We start from the raw sequence: 26239 nt of genomic DNA, 5'->3' as shown, positions 1-26239 counted from the left end.
GTCACCAGGACGTGTGGGTCCCTGGGATGTGTGGGTCCCTGGGGCATGTGGGTCGCCGGGGCATGTGGGTCCCCGGGACGTGTGGGTCGCCGGGATGTGTGGATCCCCTGGGATATGTGGGTCCCCGGGACATGTGGGTCACCGGGACATGTGGGTCCCGGATGCATGGGTCCCTGGGACATGTGGGTCCCGGATGCCTGGGTCCCCGGAACGTGTGGGTCCCCGGAACGTGTGGGTCGCCGGAACGTGTGGGTCCCTGGGACATGTGGGTCCCGGATGCCTGGGTCCCTGGGACATGTGGGTCCCGGATGCCTGGGTCCCCTGGGATATGTGGGTCCCTGGAACGTGTGGGTTGCCGGAACGTGTGGGTCCCTGGGATGTGTGCGTCCCCTGGGATATGTGGGTCCCCTGGGACGTGTGGGTCCCCAGGACGTGTGGGTCACCAGGACGTGTGGGTCCCCTGGGACGTGTGGGTCCGGGGGACGTGTGGGTCGCCGTGATGTGTGGGTTGCCGTGATGTGTGGGTCCCCAGGACGTGTGGGTCCCCTGGGATATGTGGGTCCCCTGGGACGTCTGGGTCCGGGGGACGTGTGGGTCGCCGTGATGTGTGGGTCCCCTGGGACGTGTGGGTCGCCGGGACGTGTGGGTCCCGGAGGCCGGTCTCCCCAGGCCCGTGTCCCGCCGCAGGTGCCATGGCGGAGGCAGAGGCGGAGGCCGTGGGGCGCCGCCCCCCCCCGGGGCGGGGTTCGGGGGGCCGGGGGGGGTCCCCTGGCCCTGCTGAAGGCTCGGGCGCTGGACGTCACCTTCGAGGTGGGGGACGAGTACGAGGTCATCGAGACCATCGGCACCGGCGCCTACGGAGTCGTCAGCTCCGCCCGCCGCCGCGACACCGGTCAGACCCCCGGCGCCCCACGGAGGGGTCCCCTGGGCTGGGGGGGGGGCCCGGGGTCCCCTTGGGTGGGAGATTTGGGGTCCCCATAACAACTGGGTCCCTTGGGTGGGGGGTCCCGGGTGCTGGGTCCCCTTGGGTGGGAGATTCGGGGTCCCCCAGACACCTGGATCCCTTGGGTGGGAGACTCGGGGGTCCCATGGACACCTGGGTCCCTTTGGGTGGGGGTCCCCTGAACACCTGGGTCCCTTGGGTGGGGGGTCCCGGGTGCCTGGGTCCCCTTGGGTGGGAGATTTGGGGTCCCCTGAACAACTGGGTCCCTTTGGGTGGGGGGTCCCGGGTGCTGGGTCCCCTTGGGTGGGAGATTCGGGGTCCCCTGAACAACTGGGTCCCTTTGGGTGGGGGGTCCTGGGTGCCTGGGTCCCCTTGGGTGGGAGACTCGGGGGTCCCCTGGACACCTGGGTCCCCTTGGGTGGGAGATTCGGGGGTCCCTTGGACACCCGGGTCCCCTTGGGTGGGGGTCCTGGCCATCTGGGTCCCTTAGGTGGGGGGTCCTGGGTGCCTGGGTCCCCTTGGGTGGGGGCTCCTGGCCATCTGGGTCCCTTAGGTGGGGGGTCCTGGCTGCCTGGGTCCCCTTGGGTGGGAGATTCGGGGGTCCCATGGACACCTGGGTCCCCTTGGGTGGGGGGTCCTGGACATCTGGGTCCCCTTGGGTGGGGGTCCCAACCACCTGGGTCCCTTGGGTGGGGGGTCCCAGGTGCCTGGGTCCCCTTGGGTGGGAGACTCGGGGGTCCCATGGACCCCTGGGTCCCTTTGGGTGGGGGGTCCCGGGTGCCTGGGTCCCCTTGGGTGGGAGACTCGGGGGTCCCCCAGACACCTGGGTCCCCTCGGGTGGGGGGTCCTGGACATCTGGGTCCCCTTGGGTGGGGGTCCCAACCACCTGGGTCCCTTGGGTGGGGGTTCCCAGGTGTCTGGGTCCCCTTGGGTGGGAGACTCGGGGGTCCCATGGACACCTGGGTCTCCTCGGGTGGGGGGTCCCGGACATCTGTGTCCCTTTGGGTGGGAGATTTGGGGTCCCCCGGACACCCGGGTCCCCTTGGGTGGGGGTCCTGGCCATCTGGGTCCCTTAGGTGGGGGGTCCTGGGTGCCTGGGTCCCCTTGGGTGGGAGATTCGGGGGTCCCATGGACCCCTGGGTCCCTTTGGGTGGGGGGTCCCGGGTGCCTGGGTCCCCTTGGGTGGGAGACTCGGGGGTCCCATGGACACCTGGGTCTCCTCGGGTGGGGGGTCCCGGACATCTGTGTCCCTTTGGGTGGGAGATTTGGGGTCCCCTGAACACCTGGGTCCCTTTGGGTGGGGGGTTCTGGGTGCCTGAGTCCCTTTGGATGGGAGATTCGGGGTCCCTTGGACACCCGGGTCCCCTTGGGTGGGGGGTCCCAGGTGCCTGGGTCCCTTTGAGGACCCCCGTGCCCCCCAACGGCAGGCCAGCAGGTGGCCATCAAGAAGATCCCCAACGCCTTCGACGTGGTGACCAACGCCAAGCGGACGCTGCGGGAGCTGAAGATCCTCAAGCACTTCAAGCACGACAACATCATCGGCATCAAGGACATCCTCAAACCCACCGTCCCCTACGGCGAGTTCCGCTCCGTGTGCGTGCCCCACGGGCGCCTGGGGGTCCCGTCCCGCCCCCCCGGGGTCCCCCCGGCTGCCTGGGTCCCTCGGGTGGTGGTGGGCCCCATAGAAACATCTCCATCCCCTCTTGGGTGATCCTGGGGGGCAGGAGAACATGTGGGATGGAGCCCACCTGGTCATCTGGGTCCATCAGGTGGTGGTGGGCCCCATAGGGCCATCTCCGTCCCCTTCTGGGGGGCAGGAGAGCTCATGGGATGAAGCCCACCCAACCAGTTGAGGATACTGGGGGAGTGGTGGGCCCCACAGAAACATCTCCATCCGCTTCTGGGGGGCAGGAGAACATGTGGGATGGAGCCCACCTGGTCATCTGGGTCCATTGGGGGGTGGTGGGCCCCATAGAAACATCTCCATCCCCTTCTGGGTGATCCTGGGGGGCAGGAGCACACGTGGGATGGAGCCTACCTGGTCATCTGGGTCCATGGGTTGGTGGTGGGCCCCATAGAAACATCTCCATCCCCTTCTGGGTGATCCTGGGGGGCAGGAGCACACGTGGGATGGAGCCCACCTGGTCATCTGGGTCCATGGGTTGGTGGTGGGCCCCATAGAAACATCTCCATCCCCTTCTGGGTGATCCTGGGGGGCAGGAGCACACGTGGGATGGAGCCCACCTGGTCATCTGGGTCCATGGGTTGGTGGTGGGCCCCATAGAAACATCTCCATCCCCTTGTGGGAGGCAGGAGAACGCGTGGGATGGAGCCCACCTGGGTCCATCGGGGGGTGGTGGGTCCCATAGGGCCCTCTCCAACCCTTCCCAGATGTGTCCCATCCCTGCCCCGCCCCCCACCCCCCCCCTTTCTTTTTCTCGCCGGCAGCTACGTGGTGTTGGACCTGATGGAGAGCGACCTCCACCAGATCATCCACTCGGCGCAACCCCTGACGCTGGAGCACGTCCGGTACTTCCTCTACCAGCTCCTGCGGGGCCTCAAGTACATCCACTCGGCCAACGTCCTCCACCGCGACCTCAAACCCAGCAACCTTTTGGTCAACGAGAACTGCGAGCTCAAAATCGGCGATTTCGGCATGGCTCGAGGTTTAGGTGCCGACCCCCGACACGCCAAAGCTTTCCTCACCGAATACGTGGCCACCCGCTGGTACCGAGCGCCGGAGCTTCTCCTCTCCCTCCACCGTTACACCCGCGCCATCGACATGTGGTCGGTGGGTTGCATCTTCGCCGAGATGTTGGGCCGGCGGCAACTCTTCCCCGGCAGGAACTACGTCCACCAGCTCCAGCTCATCATGGCCGTCTTGGGGACGCCGCCGGCCGCCGTCATGGCGGCCATCGGCGCCGAACGGGTGCGGGCCTACGTGCAGAGTTTGCCGCCTCGACCGGCGGTGCCTTGGGAGAGCCTTTTCGGCGACGCCGAACCGGCGGCTTTGGCGCTTTTAGGCCGTATGTTGCGTTTCGACCCCCGGGAACGGGTGGGGGTGGCCGAGGCCTTGCGTCACCCCTTTTTGGCCAAATACCACGATCCCGAGGACGAGCCCGACTGCGTCCCCGCCTTCGACTTCGCCTTCGACCGCCGGGTGCTCACCAAGGAGGAGATCAAGGCGGCCATCGTGGCCGAGATCGCCGACTTCCACGCCCGCCGCGACGGCATCCGGCGGCAAATCGCCTTCGCCCCGGCCGGCGGGGCTGAAAACGTCGCCAACGGGGCCGGTGGTGGCGGCACCGCGGCCAACGGTGCCATGGCCGACGTTAACGTGCCCCTGGGCAACATCCACGCGGCCAACGCTGGCGTCACCGCGGCCGACGCCGGCGTCAACGTGGCCAACGTCAACGTGGCCAACTCCGGCGTGGCCGTGGTCAACGTCAACATGGGTAACGTCGGTGTGGGCAACTCCAGCGTCGGCGCGGCCAACGCCGGCGTCACCTTGGCCAACGTTGATATCAACATGGCCAACGCCGCCATGGCCACCATGGGCACCGCCATGACCAACAGCAACGTCAACGTGGCCAACGCCGCCATGGCCAACGTCACCGCGCCCAACGTCACCGCGCCCAATGCCGCGGTGGCCGGCGTCGGCCCCGCCTGGCCCTGCGCCGACGTGGACATGCCGAGCCCCGGCCCTGCCCCAGCCCCCGACTGCCCAATGGACTCTCCCCGGGTGAAGGCGGAGCCGGGGGCCCCCACCGTGCCCAAGAGGGACGGGGCCATCTCTGACGACACCAAGGCCGCCCTCAAGGCCGCGCTGCTCAAGTCGGCCATGAGGAACAAGAGCAAAGGTGTGGGGCGCCCGGACACCCGGGTCTCCTGAGGGGCGATGGGTGGGGTCGGGGCTCCATCCTTGGTCTCCTGGCTCCCAGGGGTTGGTTGGGGTTGGGTTGGGTTGGGTTGGGTTGGGTTGGTGGCTCCATCCCTGGTCTCCTGGCTCCCAAGAGTTGGTTGTGGTTGGGTTGCGGTTGAGTTTGGTTGGGTTTGGTTGGGTTTAGTTGGGTTGGTGGCTCCATCCCTGGTCTCCTGGCTCCCAAGAGTTGGTTGTGGTTGGGTTGCGGTTGAGTTTGGTTGGGTTTGGTTGGGTTTAGTTGGGTTGGTGGCTCCATCCTTGGTCTCCTGGCTCCCAGGGGTTGGTTGGGGTTGGGTTTGGTTGGGTTTGGTTGGGTTGGGTTGAGTTGGTGGCTCCATCCCTGGTCTCCTGGCTCCCAGGGGTTGGGTTGGGTTGTGGTTGGGTTGGGTTTGGTTGGGTTTGGTTGGGTTGGTGGCTCCATCCGTGGTCTCCTGGCTCCCAGGGGTTGGTTGTGGTTGGGTTGTGGTTGGGTTGGCTTGGTGGCTCCGTCCCTGGTCTTCTGTGTCCCAGGAGTTGGGTTGGGTTGGGCTGTGGTTGGGCTATGGTTGGGTTTGGTTGGGTTGGGTTGAGTTGGTGGCTCCATCAGTGGTCTCCTGGCTCACAGGGGTTGGTTGCGGTTGGGTTTGGTTGGGTTTGGTTGGGTTGGGTTGAGTTGGTGGCTCCATCCCTGGTCTCCTGGCTCCCAGGGGTTGGTTGCGGTTGGGTTTGGTTGGGTTTGGTTGAGTTGGTGGCTCCATCCCTGGTCTCCTGGCTCCCAGGGGTTGGGTTGGGTTGTGGTTGGGTTGAGTTGGTGGCTCCATTCTTGGTCTTCTGTGTCCCAAGAGTTGGGTTTGGTTGGGTTGGGTTTGGTTGGGTTGGGTTTGGTTGAGTTGGGTTGAGTTGGGTTGGGTTTGGTTGGGTTGGGTTGAGTTGGGTTGGGTTTTGTTGAGTTGGGTTGGGTTTGGTTGGGTTGGGTTGAGTTGGGTTGAGTTGGGTTGGGTTGGTGGCTCCATCCCTGGTCTCCCATGACCCCACAGAGCCACCCTGCGCGGCCCCGGAGGCGCCGGAGGGCCGTAAACCGGTGACGGCGGCGGAACGGCAGCGGGAACGGGAAGAGAAGCGCCGGCGGCGACAGGAACGGGCCAAGGAACGGGAGAAGAAACAGCGGGAACGGGAACGACGCGAACCCCGGGGCCGGGGCGAGGGTCTCCGAGGCCTCGTCCTCACCGACGACGACCGCCACCTCCTGGAGCGTTGGACCAAGATGCGGGACGGGGCCCCACCTCGCCCCCCGCCCCCTCCCCGACCCCCCGACCCCCCTCCCCCTTGTCCCCCGCCTTGCGGGGCTCCCCCCGAAACTTGGCCGGGCCCCGAGGTTTGGACGGAACCTCCCGCCGCCCCCCTCCCGGCGGACCCCGACGTGGCCACCGTCACCCAACAGCTCTCCAAGTCGCAGGTGAGGGTCCCGGCTGTCCCATCCTGGCCGTGGGTGACCGGGTTTGGCCACCACGGTGACCGTCATCGTTATCATGGTGCCCACAGGTGGAGGACTTGCTGCCCCCCGTCTTCTCGGTGACCCCCAAGGGGAGCGGGGCCGGCTATGGGGTGGGCTTCGACCTGGAGGAGTTCCTCAGCCAATCCTTGGACATGGTGGGGGACACCAAGGAGAGGTGAGAAGGCTGGGGGGGGCGGGACACGATGACCCAGATGGGGTGGGGTGGGGACCCAGACGTTCGGGGCGGGGACCCGGGTGCCCCCTCTCCCCACGGCGTCCTTCTCCTTGGTGGTCCCCAAGCATCCTCGGGGTGGGGGGCGGGGAGGAAAAGGTGGGGGGACGCAGGCGGCCGGGAGGGGACGCGACCATCTGGGGCTGAGGACACGTGTGTGTCCCCCCCCCCGACCCCCGACCCCTGACCCCCGACCCCTTCCCCCCCCCCTGCCCCCCCCCAGCCAAGGCGATTCGGCGCCACTCTCGGCATCGCTGTTGGCCGATTGGCTGGAGGTCCATCGCCTCAGCCCCGCCGCCCTCGAGAGCCTCCAGCGGGACCTCCAGCTCGGCTCCCCCATGCTCCTCGCCGACGACCTCCCCGACCCCTAACGTGTGGGTCCCAGGTAGCCGAGACCCCCCCCCCCCCACCCCCACCCCCCCCACTCCCCCCCCTCGATGGTGCCTTGGCCCCACCTTCGGCGCCCGATTAAATTTGTAAAGAAACGACGACCCCCGTTTTCATCCCGCCTGGGCCCCGGCTCCTTGGGGACCTATAGGAGAGGGGTGGGGGGGGACGGACATGACACACCTTGTGTGGGGCTCGGGGGGGGGGGCTGTACGGACCTATAGGGAGCCCTATGGGGGACGGACAGGCTCTATGAGGTTGTACAAGACCCTATGGATCTATAGGGGCTGTGGGGAATGGCTATGGGGAGCTGATGGGGTCTACCGGGTTACGTGGGGCGACGAAGCTATGGGGGCTGCGGGAGACTATGGGGCCGGCAGGGTCCTGTGCCTGCCGTATGGGGCTATGTGGGGCAGGAACGGCGTTTTAGGCAACGATGTGGGGCTACAAGGAGCTATATGGGGCTGTAAGTAGCGATACAGGCGCGGGCGCTCTTACCTATAAGGGTTTGGTAGCGTATAGGGCAGTAAGGGGGCTGGGAAGGGCTACAGGGCCTTGGGAGGACCTTATGGGCGCTATAGGGAGCTGCGGGGACCCATAGGTGCCCCCCTGGGACCGAGGAGAGGTCGGGACGTCGAGGTATAGACACCCCGGGGCTACCGCGGGTGGGCTGCAGGGGGCCGCGTAGGGGCTATAGGGAGCTCTAGGGTCGCCGGGGAAGCTATAGGGACCCCCGTGGCCACTTAGGGGGGTTGTAGGGACCGTATAGGAGCCGTAGGGACCCCCCACACACACCCACACCCCCCGCCCCACGCCCCCCACAACCCCGTCGCCGGGAGGAGGAAGGAAGGAGGCGGAGGCGGGTGCGTTTGTGGCATGGGTTTCGTAGCAAATACATCACAGAAGACCACGAGGGGACGATACAGAGCTCGGGGCGGGGGGGGGGAGGGGGCGGGGGGACCCCCCCCGGACCCCCCTCCGCGGTGCAGGGTTTCGGGGGGGGTGGGGGCGGGGGGGGGGTGGGGACGCAGGGTGGGGGCGCGGCGGCGGCGGCAGCGGCGGCGCTGGGGCGGCCCCCACGGGGCGGGAAATCTAAGTGGGGGGTGGTTCCTCGGCCGGGGGAGGGGGGGGGAGGCGGGGCGGGGGGGGCGGGGCGCGTGCGGTGGGGGAGGGGGGGGCGGGGTAGGTGGGGGGTGGTTGGCGGGGGGGGTCGTTGGTGGGACAGTTGAGTCATTGATGGGACAGTTGGGTCATTGATGGGACAATTGGGTCGTTGAGGGGACAATTGGGTCGTTGATGGGACATTTGGGTCGTTGATGGGACAATTGGGTCGTTGAGGGGACAATTGGGTCGTTGATGGAACATTTGGGTCGTTGATGGGACATTTGGGTCGTTGATGGGACAATTGGGTCGTTGATGGGACATTTGGGTCGTTGGTGGGACAATTGGGTCGTTGGTGGGACATTTGGGTCGTTGATGGGACAATTGGGTCGTTGAGGGGACGGTTGGGTCGTTGAGGGGACGGTTGGGTCGTTGGTGGGACAGTTGGGTCGTTGGTGGGACAGTTGGGTCGTTGCTGGGACATTTGGGTCGTTGAGGGGACAATTGGGTCGTTGAGGGGACAATTGGGTCGTTGAGGGGACGGTTGGGTCGTTGGTGGGACAATTGGGTCGTTGGTGGGACAATTGGGTCGTTAAGGGGACGGTTGGGTCGTTGGTGGGACAGTTGTGTCGTTGGTGGGACAGTTGGGTCGTTGCTTGGGGCGTCGGTGCGATGGTTGGCTCAGCGGTTGGCTCAGCGGTGGGACGGTTGGGTGGGTGAGATGGTTGGGTCGGTGGTGGGACGGTTGGGTCATTGGTGGGGTCGGTGGTGGGACGGTTGGGTCATTGGTGGGGTCGGTGGTGGGATGGTGGGGTCGGTGGTGAGACAGTTGGGTCATTGCTTGGGGCGTTGGTGGGACGGATGGGTCGTTGGTGAGATGGTTGGGTCATCGGTTGGGTCGGTGGTGGGACAGTTGGGTCATCGGTTGGGTCGTTGGTGGGACAGTTGGGTCGGCGGTGGGACAGTTGGGTCATTGGTTGGGTCAGTGGTGGGACGGTTGGGTCGTTGGTGGGATGGTTGGGTCATTGGATGGATCGTTGGTGGGACGGTTGGGTCGTTGGTGAGATGGTTGGGTCGTTGGTGGGGTCGGTGGTGGGACGGTTGGGTCATTGGTGGGGTCGGTGGTGGGACGGTTGGGTCGGTGGTGGGACAGTTGGGTCGTTGGTTGGGGCGTTGGTGGGACGGATGGGTCGTTGGTGGGATGGTTGGGTCATCGGTTGGGTCGTTGGTGGGACGGGTGGGTCATTGAGGGGGTGGTTGGTCATTGGTGGGATGGGTTATTGAGGGGGTGGGTGGGTCGGTGGTGGGACGGTTGGGTCATTGGTGAGATGGTTGGGTCGTTGGTGGGACTGTTGGGTCGTTGGTGAGATGGTTGGGTTGTTGAGTGGACAGTTGGGTCAATGGTGGGACGGTTGGGGTGTTGGTGGGGAGGTTGGGTCATCGGTTGGGTCGGCGGTGGGACGGTTGGGTCGTTGATGGTGTCGGTGGTGGGACAGTTGGGTCGTTGGTGGGACGGTTGGGTCGTTGATGGTGTCGGTGGTGGGACAGTTGGGTCGTTGGTGGGACGGGTGGGTCGTTGATGGGGTCGGTGGTGGGACGGTTGGGTCATTGGTGGGACGGTTGGGTCGGTGGTGGGACAGTTGGGTCGGTGGTGGGACGGTTGGGTTGTTGATGGTGTCGGTGGTGGGACAGTTGGGTCGTTGGTGAGATGGTTGGGTCGGTGGTGGGATGGTTGGGTTGGTGGTGAGGTGGTTGGGTTGGTGGTTGGGTCAGTGGTGGGACGGTTGGGTCATCAGTTGGGTCGTTGGTGGGACGGTTGGGTCGTTGATGGTGTTGGTGGTGGGACAGTTGGGTCAGTGGTGGGACGGTCGGGTCATTGATGGTGTTGGTGGTGGGACAGTTGGGTCATTGGTGGGATGGTTGGGTTCGTGGTGGGACAGTTGGGTCGGTGGTGGGACGGTCGGGTCATTGATGGTGTTGGTGGTGGGACAGTTGGGTCGTTGGTGGGACGGGTGGGTCGTTGAGTGGACAGTTGGGTCATTGGTGGGACGGTTGGGTCGTTGATGGGGTCGGTGGTGGGACGGTTGGGTCGGTGGTGGGACGGTTGGGTCGGTGGTGGGACAGTTGGGTCGGTGGTGGGACGGTTGGGTCGTTGGTGAGATGGTTGGGTCGTTGAGTGGACAGTTGGGTCATTGGTGGGACGGTTGGGCCGTTGATGGGGTCGGTGGTGGGACGGTTGGGTCGTTGGTGAGATGGTTGGGTCGTTGGTGGGACGGGTGGGTCGTTGAGTGGACAGTTGGGTCACTGGTGGGACGGTTGGGTCGTTGATGGGGTCGGTGGTGGGACAGTTGGGTCATTGGTGGGACGGGTGGGTTTGTGGTGGGACGGGCGGGTTGCTGATGGTGTCGGTGGTGGGATGGGTGGGTTGGTGGTGGGATGGTTGGGTCAGTGGTGGGACGGGCGGGTCATTGATGGTGTTGGTGGTGAGATGGTTGGGTTGGTGGTGGGACGGTTGGGTCATTGGTGGGACGGTTGGGTCATTGATGGTGTCGGTGTTGAGATGGTTGGGTCGGTGGTGGGACGGGTGGGTAATTGATGGTGTCGGTGGTGGGACGGGGGGGTCGGTCGTGGGACGGTTGGGTCATTGATGATGTCGGTGGTGGGACGGGGGGGTCAGTGGTGGGACGGTTGGGTCATTGATGGTGTCGGTGTTGAGATGGTTGGGTCAGTGGTGGGACGGGTGGGTCATTGATGGTGTCGGTGTTGAGATGGTTGGGTCGGTGGTGGGACGGGTGGGTCATTGATGGTGTCGGTGGTGGGACGGGGGGGTCGGTGGTGGGACGGGTGGGTCATTGATGGTGTCGGTGGTGGGACGGGGGGGTCGGTCGTGGGACGGTTGGGTCATTGATGGTGTCGGTGGTGGGACGGGGGGGTCGGTGGTGGGACGGGTGGGTCATTGATGGTGTCGGTGGTGGGACGGGGGGGTCGGTGGTGGGACGGGTGGGTCATTGATGGTGTCGGTGGTGGGACGGGGGGGTCGGTCGTGGGACGGTTGGGTCATTGATGGTGTCGGTGGTGGGACGGGGGGGTCGGTGGTGGGACGGGTGGGTCATTGATGGTGTCGGTGGTGGGACGGGGGGGTCGGTGGTGGGACGGGCGGGTCACTGATGGTGTCGGTGGTGGGACGGGGGGGTCGGTGGTGGGACGGGGGGGTCATTGATGGTGTCGGTGTTGAGATGGTTGGGTCGGTGGTGGGACGGTTGGGTCATTGATGGTGTCGGTGTTGAGATGGTTGGGTCGGTGGTGGGACGGGTGGGTAATTGATGGTTTCGGTGGTGGGACGGGGGGGTCGTTCGTGGGACGGTTGGGTCATTGATGGTGTTGGTGGTGGGACGGGGGGGTCGGTGGTGGGACGGGTGGGTCATTGATGGTGTCGGTGGTGGGACGGGGGGGTCGGTGGTGGGACGGGTGGGTCACTGATGGTGTCGGTGGTGGGACGGGGGGGTCGGTGGTGGGACGGTTGGGTCATTGCTGGTGCCGGTGGTGGGACGGGGGGGTCATTGATGGTGTCGGTGGTGGGACGGGGGGGTCGTTGCTGGCGTGGTTGGGTCTTGGTTGGGTTGGGTGGGTCGCGGTTGGGTCGGGGGGTTGGGGGGGGGGTTGGGTGTGTCGTGGTTGGGGGGGGGGTTGGGTGGGTGACGGGGGGGGGGGGTGGGTGCTTGGTGGGGTGGGTGGGTGATCGCGGGGGGGGTGTGTGACCGGTGGGGTGGTTGGTTAGCTGGGCGACAGGTTGGTTAGCTGGTTAGCTGGGTGGTGGGGTGGTTGGTTAGTGGGGCGACGGGTTGGTTAGCTGGTTAGCTGGGCGATGGGTTGGTTAGCGGGGCGATGGGTTGGTTAGCTGGTTAGCGGGGCGATGGGTTGGTTAGCGGGGCGATGGGTTGGTTAGCTGGTTAGCGGGGCAATGGGTTGGTTAGCGGGGCAATGGGTTGGTTAGCTGGTTAGCGGGGCAATGGGTTGGTTAGCGGGGCGATGGGTTGGTTGGTTGGTTAGCTGGATGACGGGTTGGTTAGCTGGTTAGCTGGGCGACGGGCTGGTTAGCTGGGCGACGGGTTGGTTAGCTGGGCGACGGGTTGGTTAGCGGGCCGGCAGTTCTCAGGTTAGTCAGGCGGCGGGTCGGTTAGCGGGTGGGACGGATGGCGGGTGGATGGGTGGTCAGAGGGGTTGGTTAGCTGGTGGGGTGGGTGGTTAGCTGGTTAGTTGAGCGGTCGGCCGGTCGGTTAGCTGGCTGGGTGGGCAGTAGTTAGCTGGTTGGTCGCTTAGCTGTTTAGATGGGGGGCTGGTTAGTCGTTTGGGGGGGGGGGGCGGTTGGTTAACTGGTTGGCCGGGGGGGCGGGGAGCCGGCTGGGCGGTTGGTTAGCTGGTGGAGCGACTGGTTAGCTAGTCGGATGAGCGGGTAGCTGCGCGGTCGGTTAACTGGTTGGATGGGTGGCTGGTTAGCCGGTTGGGGGGGGATGGTTAAGTGACGGGGCGGGCGGTTAGGCAGGTGGATGGGTCGGTTAGCTGGGTGGGTGGGTAGTTAACCGGCGGGATGGGTGGTGGTTACCCGGGTGGATGGGTGGTGGTTACCCGGTTACCGGGTTGGTTAAATGGCTGGGGGGGGGGGGGGAGGGGGTTGATGGGCGGGATGGGTGGTGGTTAGCTGGTTGGATGGGTGGTTAGCGGGTTAGTTGGGCGGGGGGGGGGGGGGTGTGGGGGGGTGTGGCGTCCCCTCGGGGGCGTGGTGGGAATGGGCTCCAGGCGCCTCCGCCCCCCACGTCACCCACCCCCGGGATCAGCGAGGAGGGGGGGGGGGGTGTCCTCCCCCCACCCCGGACGGGTCAAGGTCAACCCAATCCTGACCTTTGACCTCTTCTAGGGTCAACCCCGACTCATAACCCCCGCCCGCGAGGACCCCCTCGGCGGGGTCAACCCCACCCCACCACCCCCGTGATCCTTCTCTAGGGTCCTCCTAACCTGACCCTTGACCCCTCCGTGGGGTCAACCCAACTGCCCCCATAACGACTCCTGAAGGTCAACTTGACCCTTGACCCCTCCGTGGGGTCAACCCAACTGTCCCCATAACGACTCCTGAAGGTCAACTTGACCCTTGACCCCTCCGTGGGGTCAACCCAACTGCCCCCATGATGATTCCTGAAGGTCAACTTGACCCTTGACCCCTCCGTGGGGTCAACCCAACTGCCCCCATGATGATTCCTGAAGGTCAACCTGACCCTTGACCCCTCCGTGGGGCCAACCCAACCCCTCTGGCCCCATAACGGCTCCCGAAGCTCAACCCGATCCAACCCGTGACCCTTCTCCGGTGTCAACCTCACCCCGGGACCCTCCATCTCCACCCAGCCCCCCACTTTGGTTGCCCCCTTGACCCACCTACCCCTCCAACTCCCCCCTCCGCCCCCCAACCTCCTGTAGGACAACTTCCTGCCCCACCCACCCCCCACCCCCAAGGGCAGGAGGACACCCCCCCCCCCCCCACGTGCCCAACGCATGGACGGGAGATGGCGGGGGAGGTGAAGGAGGAGAGAAGTGGGGAGGACCCAGACGTCCCGGGGGGAGGAGAAGGAGGAGGAGGAGGAGGAGGATGGGATGGATGGAGGCCGAAGAGCCGCTTAGATTTGCCGGCCCCGGGCCGGGCCCACCCGCTCTGGTCCGCGGCGGGTGATTGGACCACGTGCGGTTATGTCCGTTCGCATGAACAATTAGTCTCTTAATTTATTCTTAATTCTCGCTGAGGCGGTTATTCTCGGTACCGGGGGGGGGGGGGGGGAGGTTGGGGGGCAGGCCGGGGGTGAGGGGGGGGGGCGGGGAGAGGGGGAGGGGGGGTTTGGGGGGGGCGTTAATTGCTGCCGCGGGGGGAGGGGGGGGCGCGCCGGGGACCCTACAAGCCCAACGTGCCCCCGATGGAGGAGGCCAAGACCACCCCCAGCACCACGCAACAAATTATGATCATGATTTTCTTCTACGTTACCCCACACCCCCCCCCCGAAAAAAAAAAAAAAACAAAACAAAAGACAACCAAAACCCAACCCCCAACCAACCAAAACCCAACCCAAAACCAAAACCCAACGAAAACCCAACCAAAAAACAACGAAAACCAAGCAAAAACCCGCCAAAAATCAACCGTGAACAACCAAAACCCAACCCAAAACCAACCAAAACCCAACGAAAACCCAACCAAAAAACAATGAAAAACCAAACCCCAACCATAAACCAACCAAAAACCAGCAATAAACCAACCAACCAACAACGAAAAAACAGCCATAAAACAACCAAAACCCAACCAAAAAATCAACCAAAACCCAACGAAAAATCAACGAAAAACCAACCAAAACCCAATCAAAAATCAACCAAAACGCAACCGTAAACCAACCAAAACCCAATTCAAAACCCAAGAAAAAAACAACCAAAAGCCAACCAAAAATCAATCAAAAACCAAAACCCAACCAAAACCCCAACCAAAAACCAACAAAACCCAATTAAAAACCCAACCAAAACCCAACAAAACCCAACCAAACCCCAACCAAAACCCAACCGAAACCCAACCAAAACCCAACCAAAAACCCAACCGAAACCCAACCAAAAACCCAACCGAAACCCAACCAAAAACCCAACCAAAAACCCAACCAAAAACCCAACCAAAACCCAACCAAAAATCAATCAAAAACCAAAACCCAACCAAAACCCAACCAAAAATCAATCAAAGACCAAAGCCCAACCAAAGCCCAACCAAAACCCAACCAAAACCCAACCGAGACCCAACAAAACCCCAACCAAAAACCCAACAAACCCCAACCAAACCCCAAGCAAAACCCAAGCAAAACCCAACCAAAACCCAACCAAACCCAACAAAACCCAGCCAAAACCCAACCAAAACCCAACCAAACCCAACCAAAACCCAACAAAACCCAACAAAACCCAACCAAAACCCAACAAAACCCAACCAAAACCCAACCAAAAACCCAACCAAAAACCCAACAAAACCCAACAAAACCCAACCAAAACCCAACAAAACCCAACCAAAACCCAACAAAACCCAACCAAAACCCAACCAAAACCCAACCAAAACCCAACCAAAACCCAACAAAACCCAACCAAAACCCAACAAAACCGAACCAAAACCCAACAAAACCCAACAAAACCCAACCAAAACCCAACCAAAACCCAACCAAACCCAACCAAAACCCAACCCAACCCCAACCCAACCCCAACCCCAAAACCAACCAAAAACCAAGAAAAATGACGTCCGGGCAGCGGGGGGGGGGGGGGGAGGGAGAAAGGAGAGAAGAGAGGAGCGTTACGGAGCCGGAGACCCCCAAGCCCGACCCCCGACCCCCAACCGTGAGGCCCCAGAGGAGTGCGGGCCCCCCCCAACCCCCGCCCCGCCCCGCCCCGCCCTGTCACTCACCCTCCGAGCTTTGCTCTGGTACTTTACGGCTTTTTTGGTGTCCGAGACGGCGCGTTCCACGTAGTCGACCGAGTGCTCCACGTTGTACTCGATGCGGTCGATCATCTCGCCCTGGGAGACCCCACCCCACCCCTGAGCCGCCCGCCCTGGCCCCACGGAGGTGGGGGGGTGGGGGGGTGGGGGGGGTGTGTGTGACACCCCGGGGGACAGGATGGGGGGCGGGGAGGGGGGGGATCTCGACGCGGTTCTAGGTGGGTCAACGGCGTCTTGGTGGCCTCAAGAGCTTTCGATGGCGTCTAAGTGAGGCCATGGGCTCTAATAACGGCTTTTGGTGGGTTCTGGATGACCTTTGGGGGGTTCTAGATGACCTTTGGTGGGTTCTGGATGACCTTTGGGGGGTTCTAGATGACCTCTGGTGGGTTCTGGATGACCTTTGGGGGGTTCTAGATGACCTTTGGTGGCCTCAAGAGCTTTCGAAGGTGTCTGGGTGAGCCAATGAGCCCCAGTGAGGGCTTTTGTTGGGTTCTTGGTGACCTTTGGGGGGTTCTAGATGACCTCTGGTGGGTTCTGGATGACCTTTGGGGGGTTCTAGATGACCTTTGGTGTCCTCGAGAGCTTTCAAAGGCATCTGGGTGAGGCAACGAGCCCCATTGAGGGCTTTTGGTGGGTTCTGGATGACCTTTGGTAGGTTCTGGATGACCTTTGGGGGGTTCTAGATGACCTTTGGTGGCCTCAAGAGCTTTCGAAGGTGTCTGGGTGAGCCAATGAGCCCCAGTGAGGGCTTTTGTTGGGTTCTTGGTGACCTTTGGTGGGTTCTAGATGACCTTTGGTGGGCTCTGGATGACCTTTGGTAGGTTCTAGATGACCTTTGGTGGCCTCGAGAGCTTTCAAAGGCATCTGGGTGAGGCAATGAGCCCCATTGAGGGCTTTTGGTGGGTTCTGGATGACCTTTGGTAGGTTCTGGATGACCTTTGGGGGGTTCTGGATGACCTTTGGGGGGTTCTAGATGACCTTTGGTGGCCTCAAGAGCTTTCGAAGGCGTTTGGGTGAGGCAACGAGCCCCATTGAGGGCTTTTGGTGGGTTCTAGATGACCTTTGGTGGGTTCTGGATGACCTTTGGTAGGTTCTAGATGACCTCTGGTGGGTTCTGGATGACCTTTGGGGGGCTCGAGACCTTTCAAAGGCGTCTGGGTGAGGCAGCGAGCCCCAATGAGGGCTTTTGGTGGGTTTCAGGTGACCTTTGGTGGGTTCTAGATGACCTTTGGTGGCCTCAAGAGCTTTCAAAGGCATCTGGGTGAGGCAACGAGCCCCAGTGAGGGCTTTTGGTGGGTTCTAGGTGACCTTTGGACCTTTAGCCCCCCCCCAGCCCCCATACCTGGCTCTCCACCAGCATGGCCATGTCCACGAACATGTCGTGCAGCTCCCGGATGCTGGTCTCCAGCTTGATGATCTCGTTGTGTCGCGTCTCGATCTCGTTCAGGGCCTGTTTGGTCATCTGCGAGTCCATTTTGATCTGGCAGGAGATGGGGGGGAACGTTGAGGGGGGGGGGGGTGTGTGTGTGGGGGGGGTGGTGATGGGGTGTGGGGCCGGGGGGAAGTTCCTGGAGCTACGAGAAGGTCCAAGGGGGCTCCGGGTACCCCAGCAGGTCATGGGGCAACCTCAGGGTTTTGGGGGCATGCAACGATTCGGGGCGGCTCGTTGGGTTCCGGGTGACCCAACGGGTTCTGAGTGACCCAACGGGTTCCAGGTGACCCAACGGCTTCTGGGTGACCCAACGGGTTCTGGGTGACCCAACAGGTTCCGGGTGACCCAACGGATTCTAGGTGACCCAACGGGTTCCGGGTGACCCAACGGGTTCTGGGTGGCCCAACCAGGAACCTCAACGAGCCCCGAGGGTTCCAGAGGACCCGATGGTCGTCAAGCGCTGGAGCTGCTTGGGGTTGGTCGCCCCCTGGGGCGTCTCGTTGGGTTCCGGGTGACCCAACAGGTTCTGGGTGACCCAACGGCTTCCGGGTGACCCAACGGGTTTGGGTGACCCAACGGGTTCCGGGTGACCCAACAGGTTCTGGGTGACCCAACAGGTTGTGGGTGACCCAACGGGTTGTGGGTGACCCAACGGGTTCCAGGTGACCCAACGGGTTCTGGGTGGCCCAACCAGGAACCTCAACGAGCCCCGAGGGTTCCAGAAGACCCGATGGTCATCAAGCGCTGGAGCTGCTTGGGGTTGGTCGCCCCCCAGGGCATCTCATTGGGTTCCGGGTGCCCCCATGGGACGTCGGAGGCCACCGGGGGGTGGGGGTGGGGTGGGGGGAGGGACCTCACGTACGTCATCGGTGAAGATGGCCAACTTCCCGCTCTCCAGCATGTCCTCCAGCTCCTCGTTGGTGGTGGTCCGGCCGGCTGGGGGGGGGGGGGGGGGAGAAAGGCGACGGCGGGTGAGACCCCAGCCCCACGGCGGCGCGTCTTCTCCGCCCCCCGCCCCCGCCCCCGCCCCCGCCCCGACCTACTGATCTCCAGCTGCCTCTGGATCCTGTCCTTGCAGCGGTCGCGGTACTTGGACTGGGTGGCGTTGTACTCGGTCATCACCTCCACGAACTTGCGGGACAGCGTGGAATGCTGGGGGGACACGGTCGGGGGTGGGGGGGGGGGGCAGGGGAGGGTGGGCCAGGGACCTGGGGCCGGTGGCCACCGAGGAGGAGGAGGAGGAGGAGGAAGGGGGAAGGGCTACCTGGGTTTTGCGGATGCGGAGGTCGGCCGAGGAGCGGTTCAGACCTTCCTCCTGCTCGATGCTCTGCTCGATGGCTGAGGGAGAGGAAGGACCGTCCCCCACCGACCCGGCCCAAGGTGGCCACCTCCAGCGGGCCGGTCACCCCCGAGGTGGCCAACCCCCAAGAGGACCACCCCGAGGCGGCCACCTCCATCGGGTGGGTCACCCCCGAGGTGGCCACCCCAAAACGACTGTCCCAAGGCAGCCACCTCCATCGTGCAGGTCACCCCCGAGGTGGCCAACCCCCAAGATGGCCACCCCATCCCCAAGAGGACCACCCCGAGGCGGCCACCTCCATCGTGCAGGTCACCCCCGAGGTGGCCAACCCCCAAGATGGCCACCCCATCCCCAAGAGGACCATCCCCAGGTGGCCACCTCCGTCACGTGGGTCACCCCCGAGGTGGCCAACCCACAAGATGGCCACCCCATGCCCAAGAGGACCATCCCCAGGTGGCCACCTCCATTGGGCGGATCACCCCCGAGGTGGCCACCCCGAAGATGGCCACCCCATGCCCAAGAGGACCATCCCCAGGTGGCCACCTCCATCACGGGGGTCACCCCCGAGGTGGCCACCCCCAAGATGGCCACCCCATCCCCAAGAGGACCATCCCCAGGTGGCCACCTCCATCATGGGGGTCACCCCCGAGGTGGCCAACCCCCCAAGATGGCCACCCCATCCCCAAGAGGACCATCCCCAGGTGGCCACCTCCATCGGGTGGGTCACCCCCGAGGTGGCCACCCCCCAAGATGGCCACCCCATCCCCAAGAGGACCATCCCCAGGTGGCCACCTCCATCATGGGGGTCACCCCCGAGGTGGCCAACCCACAAGATGGCCACCCCATCCCCAAGAGGACCATCCCCAGGTGGCCACCTCCGTCACGTGGGTCACCCCCGAGGTGGCCAACCCCCAAGATGGCCACCCCATCCCCAAGAGGACCATCCCCAGGTGGCCACCCTCCATCGTGCGGGTCACCCCCCGAGGTGGCCAACCCCCAAGATGGCCACCCCATCCCCAAGAGGACCATCCCCAGGTGGCCACCTCCGTCACGTGGGTCACCCCCGAGGTGGCCAACCCCCAAGATGGCCACCCCATCCCCAAGAGGACCATCCCCAGGTGGCCACCTCCATCGTGCGGGTCACCCCCGAGGTGGCCCAACCCCCAAGATGGCCACCCCATCCCCAAGAGGACCATCCCCAGGTGGCCACCTCCATCACGGGGGTCACCCCCGAGGTGGCCACCCCCAAGATGGCCACCCCATCCCCAAGAGGACCATCCCCAGGTGGCCACCTCCATCGTGCGGGTCACCCCCGAGGTGGCCAACCCCCAAGATGGCCACCCCATGCCCAAGAGGACCATCCCCAGGTGGCCACCTCCATCGGGTGGGTCACCTCCGAGGTGGCCAACCCCCGCGATGGCCACCCCATCCCCAAGGTGGCCACCTCCATCGTGCAGGTCACCCCCAAGAGGACCACCCCAAGGTGGCCACCTCCATCACGTGGGTCACTCCCAAGGTGGCCACCCCCAAGGCGACCACGCTAAGGTGGCCACCTCCATCGTGCGGGTCACCCCCCCGAGGTGGCCACCCCGTCCCCAAGGCGGCCGCCGCGAGGTCACCTTTCAACTTGGAGCGCACTTTGTTCGCCGTCTTCTTGATGTCGGCCGTGAGGTCCTCCAGCTCCTGCTTCGTCTCTGGGGAGGTGGGGACACGTCACGTCACCCCCCCGGTGTCACCGGCCCTGAGGTGGCCCCGGTTCCTGGTGTCCCCTCCATCCCACGTGTCCCCCTTGGTGGCCCCAGTTCCTGGTGTCCCTCCATCCCACGTGTCCCCCATGGTGGCCCCCGTTCCTGGTGTCCCTCCATCCCACGTGTCCCCCATGGTGTTCCTCCATCCCACGTGTCCCCATGGTGGCCCCCGTTCCTGGTGTCCCTCCATCCCACGTGTCCCCCCATGGTGTTCCTCCATCCCACATGTCCCCATGGTGGCCCCCGTTCCTGGTGTCCCTCCATCCCACGTGTCCCCCATGGTGTTCCTCCATCCCACGTGTCCCCCATGGTGGCCCCCATTCCTGGTGTATCCCACGTGTCCCCCATCATGTTCCCGGTTCCTGGTGTCCCTCCATCCCACGTGTCCCCCCATGGTGTTCCTGGTGTCCCCACACCCCACGTGTCCCCGGTTCCTGGTGTCCCTCCATCCCACGTGTCCCCATGGTGGCCCCCATTCCTGGTGTCCCTCCATCCCACGTATCCCCATGGTGGCCCCGGTTCCTCGTGTCCCTCCATCCCACGTGTCCTTCATGGTGGCCCCGGTTCCTGGTGTCCCCCCGCCCCACGTGTCCCCCTCAGCATCCCCCGTCCCCCCCCTCCCCCCGCCCCCCCGTGCCCCCGCTCACTCTCGTCGGGGTTGTGGGGCGGCCAGGATGGCGCTGTGCTGCTTCTTCACCTGCTCCACGTCCTCCGACAGCTTCTCGATGCAGCCCCGGATCTCCTCCACCTGCGGGGGGAGGGGGAGGGGGGGGACAGACATGGGGGGGGCACGGGGGGGGGACGCCATGGGGGTCATGGGGGAGATGGAGGACACCATGGAGGAGGACCATGAGGGTCATGGGGGAGATGGAGGACACCATGGAGGAGACCATGAGGGTCATGGGGGACATGGAGGACACCATGGAGGAGACCATGAGGGTCATGGGGGAGATGGAGGACACCATGGAGGAGACCATGAGGGTCATGGGGGAGATGGAGGACACCATGGAGGAGACCATGAGGGTCATGGGGGAGATGGAGGACACCATGGGGGACACCATGAGGGTCATGGGGGAGATGGAGGACACCATGGGGGACACCATGAGGGTCATGGGGGAGATGGAGGACACCATGGAGGAGACCATGAGGGTCATGGGGGACATGGAGGACACCATGGAGGAGGACCATGAGGGTCATGGGGGACATGGAGGACACCATGGAGGAGACCATGAGGGTCATGGGGGAGATGGAGGACACCATGGAGGAGACATGAGGGTCATGGGGGAGATGGAGGACACCATGGAGGACACCATGAGGGTCATGGGGGTCACAGGGGGACATGGAGGACACCATGGAGGAGACCATGAGGGTCATGGGGGTCACGGGGGACATGGGGGACACCATGAGGGTCATGGGGGACACCAATGGAGGAGAGCATGGAGGTCATGGGGGACATGGGGGACACGGAGGAGATCATGGAGGAGACCATGAGGGTCATGGGGGGTCACGGGGGAGATGGAGGAGACCATGGGGGACACCACGGGGGTCACGGGGGACACCAATGGAGGAGAGCATGGGGGTCACGGGGGGACACCATGAGGGTCATGGGGGTCACGGGAGACATGGGGCACACCATGGAGGAGACCATGGGGATCATGGGGGTCATGGGGGGACACCATGGGGGTCACGGGGGGGTTTGTCCCCCACCTGCTCGAAGAACTCGTCCATGAAATGGTCGCGGTCGACGTGGACGACTTCGTCCTCATCGTCGCTGTCCTTGGCCTGCGGGGGGCAGCGTCAGCGGGGGGGGGGCCCCCCAAAAATCCCGGGGGGGAGGGGGAGGGGGGCCAAAATCCCAGGGGGGGGGCCTCAAAATCCCGGGTTGAGGGGGCCCAAAATCCCGGGGGGGGGCCCTCAAAATCCCGGGGGGGGGGCTCAAAATCCCGGGTTGAGGGGGCCAAAATCCCGGGGGGGGGCCCCAAAATCCCGGGGGTGGGGGGCCAAAATCCCGGGGGGGGGGCCTCAAAATCCCGGGTTGAGGGGGCCAAAATCCCGGGGGGGGGCCGCAAAAATCCCAGGGGGGGGGGGCTCAAAATCCCGGGGGGGGGGGCTCAAAATCCCGGGTTGAGGGGGCCAAAATCCCGGGGGGGGCCCCAAAATCCCAGGGGGGGGCCTCAAAATCCCAGGGAGGGGCCTCAAAATCCCAAGGGGGGGGCCTCAAAATCCAAGGGGGGGGGGCCCAAAATCCGGGGAGGGGCCCAAAATCCTGGGGGGGGGGGGGCAAAGTCCCGGGGGGGGCCTCAAAATCCCGGGGGGGGGGGACACAGGTGGGGGGGGGGGGACATGACACTCATGGGGAGGCACCCGGGGGGGGGGGGGGGGGGGAACACCCCAAAATCCGGGGGGGGGCGGGATACCTGGGGGGGGGACACACAACACCCCTGAAATTTCGGGGGGGGGGGGCAACCCTTGTGGGGGGGGGGTACCCCAAAATCCTGAAGTGGGGCACCCGGGGGGGGGGGGGGCACCCCAAAACCCTTCGGGGGGGGGTCCCAGATTGGGGGAGGGACCCTGGTATTTAGGGGGGGGAGGGGGGGGTGTCCCGGTGTTTGGGGGGGGGGTCCCACGTGACCTTGGGGGGGGGGGAAGGGGGGTCGGAAATGGGGGGGGGGGGGGGACACGACCCGGCATTGGGGGACCCAGGCGCCTCCCCCCCCCTCCCCCTCCTCCATTCACAAACTCGTCCCCGCGCTCCCATTGGCTGCCCGACCCCCCCCCTTCCCACGCCCCCCCCCCCCCCCCCCATTCACAAATTCGTCCCCCGCGCCCCCATTGACTGGCTCCTCCCCCCCCCCCCCCCCCCCGCCGCCTCACGAGCTCGGGCCCTGATTGGCCGAGGGCCGTGACTCATCTGCGTGGCCCTGATCCCTCCCCGCTGCCGCCCGCTCTGATTGGCTGCCCCACACCCCCACACCCCCCCCGCTTCCCGGGAACCTCATTTGCATAAAAGCGCCCGCCCACCCCCCCGCCCCATTCACCTGCCGGGAGGGCTGATTTGCATACGCCCCGCCCCCCCGCCCCAACTCTCATTTGCATAACCCCGCCCCTGCCACCACAGCCCACCCCCCGCCATTGGCTCCCCGCCGCTCCTTTGCATGCGGCGGCTCATTGGCCGCCGGCGCCGGGCTCATTTGCATAAGGGGAGGGGCGGGTGCCAGCGGAGGGGATCCCCGCAGCCCATTGGCTGAGCCCGGGGGTGATCCCCTGGCGGAGGCCCCGCCCCCTTGCGGGGACCCAGGCGCCCCATAGCGCCCCATAGCGCCCCATAGAGCCCGCCTACTGCCCCCTGTAGTGCCCCATAGCGACCCACAGAGCCCCATAGTGCCCCATAGCAACTGCATACCGCACCCTATAGAGCCCCATAGCGCCCCATAGCTCCCTATAGCGCCCCATAGAGCCCGCCTACCGCCCCCTATAGTGCCCCATAGCGACCCATAGGGACCCATAGCGCCCTATAGTGGCCATAACGCCCCACAGAGCCTGCCTACTGCCCCCTATAGTGCCCCATAGCGCCCCATGGAGCCCCATAGCGACCCATAGAGCCCCATAGGGCCCCACAGCAACTGTCCACGGCACCCTATAGTGCCCCATAGCGACCCACAGAGCCCTAGAGAGCCCCATAGCGCCCCACAGCCACTGCCCACTGCACCCTATAGAGCCCTAGAGCGCCCTATAGTGCCCCATAGCGCCCTATAGAGCCCCATAATGCCCTATAACACTCACCTACTTCGCCCTATAGCAGCCTGTAGCACCCCCATAGCGCCCCACGGTGCCCTTCAGCACCCTACAGTGCCCCATAGCACCCTCTAGCGCCCGCCTACCGCACCCTATAGCACCCCACAGTGCCCATAGAGCCCGCTTACTGCGCCTCATGGCGCCCCATAGCGCCCCACAGCATCCCATAGCCCCCCCCCATCACCCCATTGCACCCCATAGCACCCCATAGGCCCCACAGTACCCCCATAGCCCCCCTATAGCTCCCCATAGCGCCCCATAGCATCCCATAGCACCCACGGCATCTTCTGCACCCCATAGCACCCTATAGCCTCCCGTAGCACCCTATGGTGCCCCATAGCATCCACCGCATCCTCTGCACCCCATAGCACCCCATCGCACCCTCTGCACCCCAACATCTCCCTATAGCCCCCCCCCCCAGCCCCCCACATCACCCCATAGCCCCCCCAGCACCCTCTGCACCCCATAGCACCCTATAGCCTCCGTAGCACCCTACGGTGCCCCATAGCACCCCATAGCACCCTCAGCATCCTCTGCACCCCCATAGCCCTCCCAGCACCCCATAGCACCCTACAGCTCCCCATAGCACCCTCAGCACCCTATAGCACCCCATAGCCCCCCCCACCCTATAGCAACCCATAGCCCCCCCCAGCATCCTCTGCACCCCATAGCGCCCCACTGCACCCACAGCGTCCTCTGCACCCATAGCACCCTATAGCGCCCCATAGCACCCTCAGCACCCTATACCCCCCCCAGCATCCTCTGCACCCCATAGCGCCCCATAGCCCCCCCAGCCACCCTATACCCCCCCAGCATTCTCTGCACCCCATAGCACCCTATAGCACCCTATAGCACCCCACAGCCCCCCCAGCATCCTCTGCACCCCATAGCACCCTATAGCGCCCCATAGCACCTCAGCACCCTATACCCCCCCCAGCATCCTCTGCACCCCATAGTGCCCCATAGCCCCCCCCAGCCACCCTATACCATAGTACCCTATAGCACCCCATAGCACCCTATAGTGCCCCATAGCCCCCCCAGCATCCTCTGCACCCCATAGCGCCCTATAGCCCTGCATTGCACCCCCCCAGCATCCTCTGCACCCCATAGCGCCCCATAGCACCCTATAGCACCCTATAGCGCCCCACAGCCCCCCCAGCATCCTCTGCACCCCATAGCACCCTATAGCGCCCCATAGCACCCTATAGCGCCCCATAGCCCCCCTGGCACCCTATACCCCCCCCAGCATCCTCTGCACCCCATAGCGCCCTATAGCACCCCATAGCACCCTATAGCGCCCCACAGCACCCCCCGGCACCCCATAGCCCCCCCCATCACCCTATACCCCCCCCCAGCATCCTCTGCACCCCATAGCACCCTATAGCACCCCATAGCACCCTATAGCGCCCCATAACCCCCCTGGCACGCCATAGCCCCCCCATCACCCTATACCCCCCCCAGCATCCTCTGCACCCCATAGCGCCCCATAGCCCTGCACTGCACCCCCCCAGCATCCATCTTCACCCCATAGCACCCCATAGCACCCTATAGTGCCCCATAGCACCCCATAGCTCCCCCATCACCCTATACTCCCCCCAGCATCTTCTGCACCCAATAGCGCCCTATAGCACCCCATAGCACCCTATAGCGCCCCATAGCCCCCCATAACCCCCCTGGCACCCCATAGCATCCTCAGCACCCCATAGCACCCCATAGCTCCCCCATCACCCTATACCCCCCCCCAGCATCTTCTGCACCCCATAGCGCCCTATAGCGCCTCATAGCACCCTATAGCGCCCCATAGCCCCCCATAACCCCCCTGGCACCCCATAGCACCCCCAGCACCCCATAGCACCCCATAGCTCCCTCATCACCCTATACCCCCCCCCCAGCATCTTCTGCACCCCATAGCGCCCTATAGCACCCTATAGCGCCCCATAGCCCCCCATAACCCCCCTGGCACCCCATAGCCCCCTCAGCACCCCATAGCACCCCATAGCTCCCCCATCACCCTATACCCCCCCCCAGCATCTTCTGCACCCCATAGCGCCCTATAGCGCCCCATAGCACCCTATAGCGCCCCATAGCCCCCCATAACCCCCCTGGCACCCCATAGCCCCCCCAGCACCCCATAGCACCCCATACCCCCCCCAGCACCCTATACCCCCCCCCCCCCCATCCTCTGCACCCCGCAGCCCCGCACGGCACCCGCAGCATCCTCAGCGCCCCCCCCCCCACCCCCCCCACCCCCCAGCCCCCTCCCCCCCCCCCCTCCCCCGGCCCCACATCGCCCCCCATCGCCCCCCATCTCCCCCCTCCCCGCCCCCCCCCCCCCCCTTTCCCCGCTCACGCTGCGGAGCTCCTGGGTCCGGTCCTTCATGGCGGGGGGAGGGGGCGGGAGGGGACCCGG

The 26239-nt window shown here is 64.7% G+C and overlaps 2 protein-coding genes across 2 annotated transcripts; one reads left to right on the top strand and one right to left on the bottom strand.

Moving 5' to 3' along the window:
- The first annotated feature begins 401 nt into the window (after positions 1-401).
- On the top strand, positions 402-6996 carry MAPK7 (mitogen-activated protein kinase 7). The gene is made up of 6 exons (XM_054187537.1): positions 402-892; positions 2371-2536; positions 3392-4803; positions 5882-6300; positions 6387-6514; positions 6795-6996. The coding sequence occupies exons 1-6, from the start codon at positions 517-519 to the stop codon at positions 6940-6942; spliced, it is 2649 nt and encodes an 882-aa protein (XP_054043512.1). The 5' UTR covers positions 402-516; the 3' UTR covers positions 6943-6996.
- A 6998-nt stretch (positions 6997-13994) lies between these two features.
- On the bottom strand, positions 13995-26209 carry LOC128903537 (syntaxin-1B-like). The gene is given in 11 exon segments (XM_054187555.1): positions 13995-14075; positions 15522-15632; positions 16897-17034; positions 17849-17922; positions 18030-18138; positions 18251-18324; positions 19906-19980; positions 20682-20694; positions 20696-20782; positions 21742-21816; positions 26180-26209. Coding segments are annotated over 11 exon segments (867 nt in total).
- Positions 26210-26239: the final 30 nt, after the last annotated feature.

The sequence above is a fragment of the Rissa tridactyla genome, unplaced genomic scaffold (genome assembly GCF_028500815.1).
Source record: "Rissa tridactyla isolate bRisTri1 unplaced genomic scaffold, bRisTri1.patW.cur.20221130 scaffold_446, whole genome shotgun sequence".
Lineage (NCBI taxonomy): Eukaryota > Metazoa > Chordata > Aves > Charadriiformes > Laridae > Rissa > Rissa tridactyla.
The sequence above is the reverse complement of the archived record's forward strand: the minus strand, read 5'-3'. Positions and strand labels throughout refer to the sequence as shown.

What these genes read in the sequence shown, in the direction of transcription:
- MAPK7 (XM_054187537.1), top strand. Translation starts at nt 517, where the DNA reads ATGTGTGGGTCCCCAGGACGTGTGGGTCCCCTGGGATATGTGGGTCCC. An exon ending in CGCCCGCCGCCGCGACACCG is followed by an intron (nt 893 to 2,370) that starts GTCAGACCCCCG and finishes CCCCAACGGCAG; the next exon opens with GCCAGCAGGTGGCCATCAAG. An exon ending in CATGAGGAACAAGAGCAAAG is followed by an intron (nt 4,804 to 5,881) that starts GTGTGGGGCGCC and finishes ATGACCCCACAG; the next exon opens with AGCCACCCTGCGCGGCCCCG.